This window comes from Protopterus annectens, chromosome 11.part0 (assembly GCF_019279795.1).
Source record: "Protopterus annectens isolate FY-2018-M chromosome 11.part0, PAN1.0, whole genome shotgun sequence".
Taxonomy (NCBI): Eukaryota; Metazoa; Chordata; order Ceratodontiformes; family Protopteridae; genus Protopterus; species Protopterus annectens.
Genome location: NC_056745.1, coordinates 270,955,128 through 270,967,627, shown reverse-complemented (window position 1 = coordinate 270,967,627; position 12,500 = coordinate 270,955,128). Strand labels below are relative to the sequence as shown.

The following is a 12,500-nucleotide window of genomic DNA, read 5'->3' as shown; positions in this document are numbered from 1 at the left end:
GAAATGCTTGTGTAAATGTGGGAGCCATGTGATACTTAATATCTGGTACACTAAAGGGCAGAAAACCTTTCATTGATATATCAACTTGCATCATTACCCTTGCAGCACTAAACACTAAAGGTAACCCTCATGTGATCCATACTGTTTCAAAATGTGTCAGAATTAAGCAAGTTAAGTGGTCAGATGACAATATAGGTTCATAGGTTAGTACTAAGCTAACTGCCCTTGCAAGCCATTTTAAGCCTAGCCAATTATCCTTTGTGAGACTCAAACCCTGCACCTTGTGTTTCTAAGGCAAACACCTTAACCATTAAGCCACCATCCATCCCAAACAAACAGCTGCTGCGAGGCTGGAACCCAGGACCATGCACACCATACACGAAACGAGTTACCACTAAGCCGTGCCTGATATTATTGCAGTAATATTAGTAAAGCATTACAGAGTGTCCATCCAGGCACATTCCTTTAGCTGTAAAATGAACTCTAGCCTTTTTCTTATTTTTTTTTCTTTTGCTGTATGAAACCAAGTAACACAGAACTCTATGAAAGCACATTTTCACTCACTATGGCAACAGTGTGGGATATGCAACTTGGTGACTGCGGTCATGCATAAACACAATCAGCAAAAAGTTTGTTGTTCTTTAATACATCAATAAAAAGCATTAAATGACTCATCTTTTAAAAGTTGCTAATGTTTTGTTTACTTGTGTATTTAAATTAACTTTCTTAACTAAAAGCAGTGTTTTCAGGTGCTGTATGTGTCTTTTGTGTAATACCATACCTCGTGTGCTGAATGTGTTAACTGTCTCTTGATGCAACATCACCACATGATTCATGTCATTAGCTATAGCAGTAGTTCTGCTGCTTTGGAATAGCAGTTCAGTGCCCAACAAGTCAGGAATGCACTGAATGCTGAAGATATTACAGAACAGACAGCAGACTTAGAAACAGCAGTTGATACTTCTGGCAAGATGAGCAAATAAACTGTTTCAGAAATGACATTTAACTTTGTCTGAGAAATTTGCCCTACTGATTAGACTGGTAATGTAAAGGGTTTACATATTGGATTACACACCTCAGCCTCCAGAAATGGGAGGTCATATAGTGGACTAGAAACGAGAAACTGTAACCAAGAAAAGGCTTTACTTATGCTAAAGATAACTAAACAATCCTGAGATAGCCCTTGGTGCAGATGTGGAAAATGCCTGGCAATAGCACACAAATTGTTAAGTTCTGCATTGCTACAACCTACACATGTTGTTCTTCTTTCGGCTTTTCGCGGTTAGGGGCCACCACAGCGGAACTCCGGTTCACTAATGATTGGTAGTAGATTTTCACTGTGCTGAGGTGTCAGCTCGACGTCCAACCTTCAATGAAGGCATGCCCATTCACGCATGTCTTTCGAACGCCACTCGACTGCGGGGAGGACGTGCAGACTCAACACAGAAGGCGCTCCAGCCGAGAATCGAACGGGAGAACCTTTTGCTGTGAGGTGACAACGCTACCGCACCTACATGGTAAAATGAGGTGGCAGGTTCTAAAGACGCAGAAACAATGTTTCTAGAGTAGAGGATGCAGAACTGGTAATAATGCAAGCACTGCCAACTTTATGATGAGAAAGAAACAGCTTTCCAGAGTAAGTAAGTAATCCAATAAATACATAAATAAATGTACAATTTCACCAAACAAAAACAATATTAAACTCATTCCTTGCATTGTCATGATAACTATACTAATTATAATTTATTTATTTGCTTAAATAATCACAATAACTCTTTTAGATACATCTGTTGTGCAAGCTGGCCATGCGTTTGTAGTAATGTAGCACTTACTTGCTGCTTTTTATAATGAACAAACTGGTTAACCAAACAAAGTCAAATAAAACTGATTGTAGTATTTGCATGTTCTAAACTTGTCTGTGATAGTTCTCAAAATACTATACCCTCCCCCCAAATTATTACATGACGGGTTGCTCCAAATTGTCATTTGTATTACTTTTTCCCCCAAACCTTTTGGCTGGGTCATAACTAGAAAAGGCATGAAGAATCAATTCAGTTTTTATGCAGCAGGAAGGATGAGAAGTTAAGAGTAGGAGCTACTGCCATTACAAAGGCATTTCTGGCATGGAATGTCATCCTTTGTGGTATTTTTGGCCACAGGAATAACAACAGGATGGCACAGCTGATGATATGGCAATACCAGTCAATAGCCTGGGGGTTTAGTCAGCAAGCCTAGTAATGCCAACATGCTGGCCAGTCATCTGCAAGTCTGGTGTGTAATCATATAATTAGAATGATTAATAAGAATGTTCTGGGATCAGCTGCCTTGGTCTTTGAGGGAAAGCAATGAGAGAATGGGGCACAAAATTTGGAATCAGAGAATTTTTTTACAAGTACATATTTTAGTTGTTGCATATTTTATTCAATTCTATTTCAAGAGGCTGAAAGGTTTTCAAGTCAGATAGTGCTAAGGAAGGAATGGGAATGATTCTCCTGAAAAAACATTCACCATTCTTCCCCGGCTCTTAGTAAATGATAAGAAACAGAGTACAAAGGATTAGTCCAAATCAGGGCCGGCCTTTTGTCAACTGGTGCCCTAGGCAAAAGGTCTCCACAGTGCCCCTCGAACACCAACTGGTGACCCCATCCTGGGATAGCTACACCATCCAGATTACTGGAAAAGTGCCCCTGTTACAGCAACACCCTAGGTGGCTGCCTAGTTGGCCTATGCCTAAGGCTGGCTATGGTCCAGATAAAACACTTTAGCCAGCAGATCTAGGAGACTATCTGATACCTTCCCTGTGGGAGGAATAAAGACACCAGTAATTTATTCAGTTAAGTAGATAGATAGATGAGCTCTCAAAGAGTACAAAACAAGAACAAATCCCCCCTGCAAGCTCACTTGGCTGGACCAATGACCCTTGGTACCAAGGTTAAATGCCCACTATTTCCAAGGATGAAGACGGAAAGTGAATAAAGTATCAAGAATGTGAGACTGCTTTCTAGAAGGATAGCAAGTTAGTTACTATAGGTCACAGAAGGAGTGGAGTTGTAGGATCCGTTAGCTTGCAGGCATTATTTTCTGTGCTACAATTAAAGGTAGGCATATCTTCTTAAACTGTGAAAGTAAGAAGTCATACAGAATGATGGAAAATTCCATTTGAGTGTTAAATAGAGGCTGAACAGGTATTGACTTCAACAAAATGAACTAGAATATTGAGCATTGTCAGCATCAAACAGTGAACGTAGAACCCTAAACTGAACCGAGATTCACCTAGTAGTGTTGGGTCCTCAGGAATGTTACCAAGTTCATCCTAGTACCTCGGAGCCTCAAATGGTAAAACAAACTACTGATGATCTTTAGTCATTGAAGCTATTCTCCAGTTTCAAATGCCAATCAGTGTTTTAATTACTGACAGCAGATGGAGATTAGAGCATCATCAACATTTTTTAACTTTCACATACATATGAAATTCTTTATGTGAATGCTGCAGTCTTTCTTTCCTGGACATGTTATGGAAATGGATTAATGCCGAGATCAAGAAACAAAGCATTCACTATTTATTGATAGCTTTTATGTTAACTGCAGGTGCATCTGGCACAAAGGTTGTCAGACAATTAATAATCATTTTATGTTGCTGGGGAAAGTGACATCAGTGCTTGTTCAGACAGAAAGCTAAATTCAGGCAGTATGTAGTAACAAGAGGAGTTCCGAACATTTTGTCACTATTATCCACCATAACAAGCTGGATCTACTGGTTCAGGCTGTTTTCCTTCATGAAGTTCAACTGTCTGACAGACATAATATTCTACAAGAAGAATGCATTGTGCAATGATGTTGTATGAATACTCCGACAAATATCATGCAGATAAAGAGTGTGTGCTCAGTCATAGTCACTTATCTAAAGGTTGCAGAAATGTAAGGGGGTGGGAATGGAAGACACATGAGATCCCTTGGCATACAATAAATTAAATTATTTTCCAATATTTATTTTCATGAAGCTGAAAATTGTGAAATATTCCATTTGGCATCACCCATGTCAACACTGTATTAAAATTAAAGAACCTATGATTGACTGAATATTTTCAGCACTATCCTGCTGTGTACTCCTGGGGTATTCACTTTTAAATCTTATTCCCTGCAGATTTACTACTGTAACTATTAAAAAACAACAAAACAAATTACACAAGTCTACAAAGTGTGTGATGTGCAGCCAGGATCAAAAAACTAAAACAAGGAAGATTCATGTAGTGTCAAACAATAAAACAAGCCAGCACATTTCACAGTACAATGACCACATAAAAAGCACAAAATGACTGAGTATACACTACAGAGGGGTATCACATGACACAGACAAGCAACAATTTTATACTGCATGTTGAAAGGGGTGGAATTTCAATGTTGGATAGAATATTTTCTTTGTCTGGCTTAGTTTATAACACCACTAATGACTCTTCATTCTTCTAAAATAATGCCTTGATACAGAACAAGTACATTTTTTAAAGCCAAAATGGTAGAATGTCTTACAAGCTAGAGTAGTATATATGTACATGTGTAGTGGTAATTACTGTTTTAACATTTGTGTGTGCTAAATTAATATGATGATTTTGGATAATAAAAAAGTACTAAGTGGAACTTCACAGGTGTTATCTGTTTATGGCATAAGTGAATGTCTAACATTTTACACATATTCAGCGAGTGTTGCTTCATAGCTCACAATATTTTCTTCATTAGAAATTTGAAGGCTGTGCTTGGAGTGATTCCTGTTTATATTACAGATACAATTTGCTTCTGCTAGAATGAAAAATTGGATCACAATGACAGTAAACTTCACTGAAATATTTAACTGACCCAAGAGATATGGTCACTGAAAAGAGATGGAGAACCCTAGACACTAATGTCAGAAATTCTGGGCAATTACAAATGAAAATGTCAGCCTTGAAAAGCTAACAAAGAGTGCAGTATAAGCAAATATGTGGAAAAAGTGGTACTAATGAAGAGCAGTAGGGGGCGCCAGTGTCCACAGCTGAAGCACATCCGCTGACCTCTTAATGCAAAAATCAGAGACAAAGCCAAAAATAATGGGGGGTGGGGTGGGGGTGGGTGGGTAAAGGCAAAAAATAGGGAAGCATTTTTTTAAATTCTGATAAACTTAGAAAGTTGTGAGAATGGCAGATTTTGCATAGCATGCGTTTTAAGAAGGACATGAGACCTGAAACTGAAATGTTTGGCATTAGATGATGATTAAACCCCTAAATGATTTGCCTGAAAGCCAAAAATATTACAGGGAACAGAATAAAATATAAGAGGCAAAAATCTGGACATTCTGCAAAATTCTGGGCAGTTTAGGAGAATGAGCTGAAGAAACAAACTGGACTGGTGACATACCTCTCAACTGCCCGCATTTTCATAGAATGTCCATATTATTACCTCATATTTTTGGTCTGTTCCTCATAGAATTTATCATTGTCTGGCAAATCACTGAGGATTGAAGCCTCTAAATAATGGCAGGCATTTGTGTTTCAGACTTCATATCCTTCAGAAAATTCATTCTAACACAAAACCTGTTATTCTAACAACTTTCTAAATTTATAAGATCAATATTTAAAATAAGCCAAATTTTTGGACCTTTGCCCTCCCCCATTATTTTTAGCTTTGTCCAGAATTCATGTCCTAAGGGATTGTGAGGTATGGCTAGTTTCCTTGATGTAAGAGGAATGCTCCCCGCTGTAGCAGTTATATAAACATGGCACAATATGAATCAGAAACTGGATGCCTCCCACAATAAGCAATACTATGCATGGGAGTGAGGGTGACTGCAGAATATCAAGGGGAGGAGAAGCTATTCAACACACACACACACACACACACACACACACACACACACACACACACACACACACACACACGCACACGCACACGCACACACACACACACGCACACACACACACACACACATATACTCACTTTACAGTGACAGTGTATCTTCATATGAAGCTAATAAAAGGCATAAAAGTTTAAAAATTGGTGCCAGCAAAGGTTATAAAGAAAAATGGTGTTGAATTACCAGAATTATTAGCATTTGCGGAAGGAATAGAGCAGAAAACTCTGCTACTTAAAACTGAAGAAATAAATTATTTGTGTGTGTGTGTGTGTCTATATATATATATATATGTGTGTGTATATATATATATATATATATATATATATATATATATATATATATAAAATATATATATATATATATATATATACACACACATATAATAAATCATTTATATATACATATGTACACACACACATACACACTCACATAATATCCATCCATCTATCCATCCATCCATCCAGAAGTAATATGTATGAGTAATCTACATTTTTCAGTATACCCTTTGTTCCTTTGCCTCCACCTTTTGTAGTACAATGTGTCTTCTTCCTCTTACTTTTTAACTTGCTTGGAAAAATAATCTAATGAGTTTTGTATAACCTATAAATGCACATGATATGTTTCATTCAGTCTACTGAAGGTAGACGAAGGGTTTGCTGCTGAGTCTTCCCTTTTATGTCCATTCTTTTACCACCCAAGTTTGTCAATCAGAGGCACAAACAGTGTAGAGGGTTACGTTGTGAGGCAGAAGTGAACTGACCAGAACTGGGCTCATCTGACAGGAAATGTGCTTTTAGGACTACAGTATTAGTTTATGCAGTATGAGGAAACCAGATTTACAAATTAAAATAATATTGACAAATGGTTTAAGGGCCCACTGATGGACATAAATTGCATTGTTTCTAACCATGTACATATGTGCTGCTGGTGACAAGTTGATAATAATAATAATAATTTATTTATTAACCCGTCTGACTTGGAACAAAAACATTTTTCAGCGGAAGCCCAAGGAGAAATTCTCCAGAAGCATGTCGTTGTAATGTGGGAGGAAACCAGAGCAAACCCACATGAACACAGGGAGGACATCCAGACTCTGTACAGAAGGCACTCTAAGCCGAGAATTGAATTGGAGAACCTCTTGCTGTGAGGCAACAATGCTACCGCTGCACCACTGCGCTGTCCAATAATAATAATAATACTGCAATTTATCAACATGCATTGTGAGGCTGGATATAAAGAGCTATGATGGAAAGAAAAAAGATTCATGTACTGGTGCATGCCTGAAATCTATCTGCAGACAGTTCTGTTATTTACCAGTGGCCTTTAGGGTACCAAGCATGGACACGACTCAGTCACTGACTGGGCTCTGCCTATGCAAATAAAGGAAACATTTCTACATAGTAAGGTTTCCTACAGTACAAAGTCTTCAAAAGAATCACAATAGAAAAGTACATAATTAATTATAGTCAAAAAGGGACTTTCTCTAGCTTTGCTACTTGGCCGTTGGAAATGACACAGAATGTCCTGTATCCTTAAAGCTTCCTGGATAAGGAAAACTTCTTCATTACTTTGTAAGGAAAACATTAATCTCACTTAGATCACTTCTTGTTTGTCTGAAAATCTCATATATAAGCAACTTTCATCTTGTTTGCAAATATATAAGGTGTTTTCCCTTGATGTTCATAGCTTGTGGTTACTTATTGCATTTTGACACCAGAGGGTCAGCTTCGATGGGCACTCTGAATTGCAGATGGCTATTCTATTTTATTTATTTTATTTTATTAATTTAATTTATTATATTAAATTCTGCCCTCAAGGGGATGATATATAATAAGGAACTTCCATGGAGTGTTTTGGTAGGTACTGTAAAATTTCACTTCAAGACCGATAGTATACAGTGTAAAACAGATGTGGCCCATGACAACAGATGTGTGCAACATAAAAACCTACAATGGATATACTACATTTGCACAGAACTGGCTATATTGTAGACTCCCTAATAAAACCTTCCGTAAACAGTATGATGGCCCCCATCTATCCCTGATTGTCTTTGGTATATGGCTGTACCTGAAATAGTATACCTATAGACAAGTCTCTCCTGAGAAGAGGACACCAGCCTGGTGACAATGTACATGCTGGGGACTAATTGCCTGTTAGCTTGTGGAATGGAGGGGCCAATAATGGGTGTAACAACTCCTGTACACAGAAGAATAATAGGTTGACAAATGATAAGAGACTATATCAATAAAATAATTAGCTACAGGGTAATGAATACCATGGTAATAACATAACTACCTGCAAACTAAGTTGTTGAGTGAACAGTAGCAGTACAAACTTGCAAACAAAAGGATTCTGTACCCCAGATATACTTGCAGAGATTAAGTTAACATTTTGTAATATACATGCTTTTTAAAATACATGTATTTACAGTTTCATACATAATTTTTCTGAATCTTTATGGATTTATGAAACTCTGTGTAATACTTAGAATAGACTAAAACACAAACTTTGCTTACAGCCTTTAAGGAATTGTTACGGTTCGGTAGATAAATCCGGAAACTTCAGGCTTTCACTCAGTTCATTATCAAACTCCTTACCCATGAACGTACTACTTCACAGGCTTTGGGTATACCCTACATTTGCTGGATTCAGGCAGGTAATAAAAACTTACTTACTGTATTTGATTTGACATATGATGATGTTGGTTGATGACAGGTAATATTATTGTGCATGGATTGAGTATATAAGTTTGTAAAACTTCTATTTTTCTATTGTCTTTACATTGTAATGCTGTTCTGGACAAAAACACCTAAATAAATGTGAATTAGACCCGTGACTGACTAAAATACTTACGGTTCAGGTGTGTACATTGGCTTTGATGAATGCCGTATGTACTGGGTAGAATGGAATACTCTGAAGGCTAGACCGGCCAAGAAATCCCGAGAAGACAGCAGACCAGCTACAGGTCTCAGACAAAAACCAGTACAAGCTTTGAAAGGAGAGAAAAAAAAAGAAAGCAGAGGTTCATGACACAAAAAACAAACTAATATTCAAAACATTTTTCTGCTGTGATAAGTTTTAACAGTGTATATGTATTGAATCATTTCATCATAGTCATGTTCAAATAACAAGCTATTTCAACATCTAGAAATGTATCAGAAAATTTTTTTTCAGCAGCAGTCCACTGACATTTCCTTTTCAGTGACACAGTCTGTAACCAAAATTAATAAAAACAGCAAAAATCTGTTTTAACTGCAAACTCACTTACAGTGGATGCATTTTTTAGATTAAACTGAACCTGCCTACTCAGGCAATGAAACAGAAATGTCCCAAAGGAAATAAAAACAGATTTTGGACTTGGTCTTCCATATACTTCATACGTATCATTCTTTTATTCTTCAAGCCTGAGAAGATAGCTATTTGAGAAACTCCTCTGATATTGGAGTTTGATGTTTGGATCCACTGGAAAGTCTTTCATCTTAAGTGGTAAGTCATGATGGCCTCTAAGAAGGTCATATTATTGTGAGGTAGGCAACGTCACTCCAATGGAACTTAATAGGGAGTCGTACGCTACAGGCTGTTGAGAGGTCAAGTCAAGGGAAGGGAAAAAAAAGACCTTGGAAATTAAGTGCAACATTTATATGGATATTTTCTAGACATCACCAAACAGATCCATAGCCAGTGATCAAGCCTATCATTATTAGACATTGATAGTCTTGAATGTTATTTTATTTATTTTTATTGCATATATATATATATATATATATATATATATATATATATATATATATATATATGGGTCTACTTGAAAACACCAACATGCAAAACACCGACGACGAGAACACTGAGAATGGAAGATCGACAACTGAGATGACCGACAGTTTAAAAGCCAATGCTGAGAACATCGACATGTTAAGGTAAGTGTGTGCGATAGTGACAGACTTTAGGGTTAGGGGCGGGTTAAGTGAGTTAGGGTTAGGGTGCAGGTAAGGTAAGCGTGCGATAGTGACAGACTTTAGGGTTGGGGGGTTAAGTGAGTTAGCGGTAGGGCTCAGGTTAGGTGAGTGTGCGATAGTGATGGACGTTAGGGTTAAGGTTTGGGTTAAGGTTAGTGCATAGATAGTTGTGTATGTAAGGTTTAGTGTAGGTTTGTAAGTTTTTTGTTGTGATTGCGTTGTGTGTGTGTTTTCTGGAAAAGGTATTTGTTTTGTTTTGTTGATTGTCGGGATTGTGGTTTGTCGGGCATGTGAAGTTTCATGCTTTTAAACTGTCGGTCATCTCATTTGCCGATCTTCCGGTCTCAGTGTTCTCGTCTTCTATGTTTTGCGTGTCGGTGTTTTAAAGTAGACCCATATATACATATATATATATATATATATATATATATATATATATATATGTGTGTGTGTGTGTGTGTGTGTGTGTATGTTTTGAAAACTGAGTGTGTGTTAATGGGGTGAGTCTACTTTCAACATTTTCAGCAAAATGCTTGAGTGCAAACACAATGCTTTAAAAAAGAAAATTTCAGTTAATGATGATGAATCATACAGTAAAGAATAACATACTAGTACATAATGAGAACAGATACAATTTAATACAGGTGTGGACATGTTAGTACAACCTAACAGTGACAAATTTCACTACAAAGCAGGATTAAATGACTGCAGTCTTAACTTTTCTTGTTTTTTGTAGTTTTGTTTATGTAAGGAAAGGAAACTGATGCAGAAATCACTACAAATTTTTATATCAAGTATGAATCTAAGATTATAAAAAGACTGAGATTAAGCGTGTATGAAAGATGTGAAGGTGAACTGAGAATTGGGGTAAAGATGTGGGAAACAAAATTAAAACAATGTATAATAACGCTATTTTGCAGAAACAGGGATATTTAGACTAGAAGGCACAATCGTAGGCACATGATAGTAAAGGCTTGGCAGGAGGGAGATTGTACTCCACAGAAGATGGAATGGCATTAATACTGATATAGAATAGGACATTGCATTAAAAGCCCATTTGATCTGCATATGTAGAGAGTTTGTCTACATTATGCCAGAGACTGACACATGCACAAGTATACAAAAGCCTTATATGTGATTGTGATGTGTAGGCAGACATATTTTTTAATACATGGTAGGGGTTGGTTCAGTTTTTTTTTTATTTTTTTTAAGAAGCCAGGCATATAGATTATAGGGAAATGATTAATGCCAGTTTAGTTACTAAACTTAAAACATCATAGAAATGATTTTCTTTGAACCAATATAGCAAAGATTTATGCATATCTAATTATATATTTATTCTAATCAGACCTCAGAAGTGCATTTTATGAGACAGCAATTGAAAATAAAATAGTATGGCTAGACCTCTGAACATAATGTTGGATTAATCTAAGCTTAAATGTATAATTATTCTGAGGTAGTCAGTTCAAATGGCAAAACTCTCGAGGGCACAGAAAACAGGAAACCATTTTTTTTTTCTGGGTGACAAGCTCTCTAGCACTGAGTGTTAAGTGTGTAAGCCCCATGGTCCTGATCTCTATACATACTACCTACAAGGTCATAAAAACTAAGAAAAAAATGAAAAGTGTGAAAATTACGAACAACAAATAAGCACACTATGTTGGACTAGCCAATGCTAATGCACTATGTCAAAAATCCGAAAAAGACAACCTTCCTGTTTTGACATTTTAAGGACTTGACTGAGTAGGATCTAACAAAGCATATCTTTCTCATAATGTTACATGTCAATACAACAACCCTTTGTCACTAGTCCCTAGAATGGGATTATCCACACTTCCCTATCAGTGACACCTACTAACTACAGAAATGCAATGGCAGATCAAGAAATATGGGATGTGTTTGATATACAGCAGTGTGTAATATCATCTTGACACCCTGCAGATCAATGTCTGAATATCAAACACACTCAGACTGACACATTCTGCGCATGCTTAGAGGATTACCCTGGATTGGAGTAAACCAATGGCAAGTGAAAATCACAAAATACTAGGCAAAGGGACATTTTGTGTGGGGACTGCTCCCACTATATCCTTTGATAATTATATATACTAACTTAGAGATCGCTCAATCTCCAGAAAAGGAAATATTCTCCTACTCAGACCTGTCAACCCCCTCTCTGTGTCGGCCAAATGGTATCGACCTACAGTATATGTCAGGAAACTGTACATTTGATACAGTGTCCTACACTCATATATATATATATATATATATATATATATATATATATATATAGGTCTACTTTATATGATTGACATTTCAAAAAGCCAAAGACTATATGGCCGAGACCATATAATCGACTTTTGAAATATCGGTCATGCGGAATGGTCATCTCTATACAAGTGCGGAATGGAAAGATTTCCCTCTTCTGCACTATAGTGTGATCTCAGAGTTGGTATATTTAAGTTTTGGGGGGTGGGGGGGCTTGCTACCAATGTTAAGGTTAGTGAATGTTGTGTTTATTCTTTTTTTTTAACATGATCGGCATTTCAAAAGTTGATCATATGGTCTTGGCGATATGGTCTTCGGCTTTTTGAAATGTCGATCATGTAAAGTAGACACACACACACACACACACACACACACACACACACATATATATA

The 12,500-nt window shown here is 37.0% G+C and overlaps 1 protein-coding gene across 1 annotated transcript in view; it reads right to left on the bottom strand.

The window, feature by feature from the left end:
• Window positions 1-12,500, bottom strand: part of PAH (phenylalanine hydroxylase) — a 733,016-nt gene that overhangs the window by 197,151 nt on the left and 523,365 nt on the right. Inside the window, exon 7 of the mRNA XM_044087738.1 lies at window positions 8,738-8,873. Within this exon, the coding sequence (XP_043943673.1) occupies window positions 8,738-8,873 (136 nt within the window). The remainder of the gene's footprint in view (window positions 1-8,737; window positions 8,874-12,500) is intronic.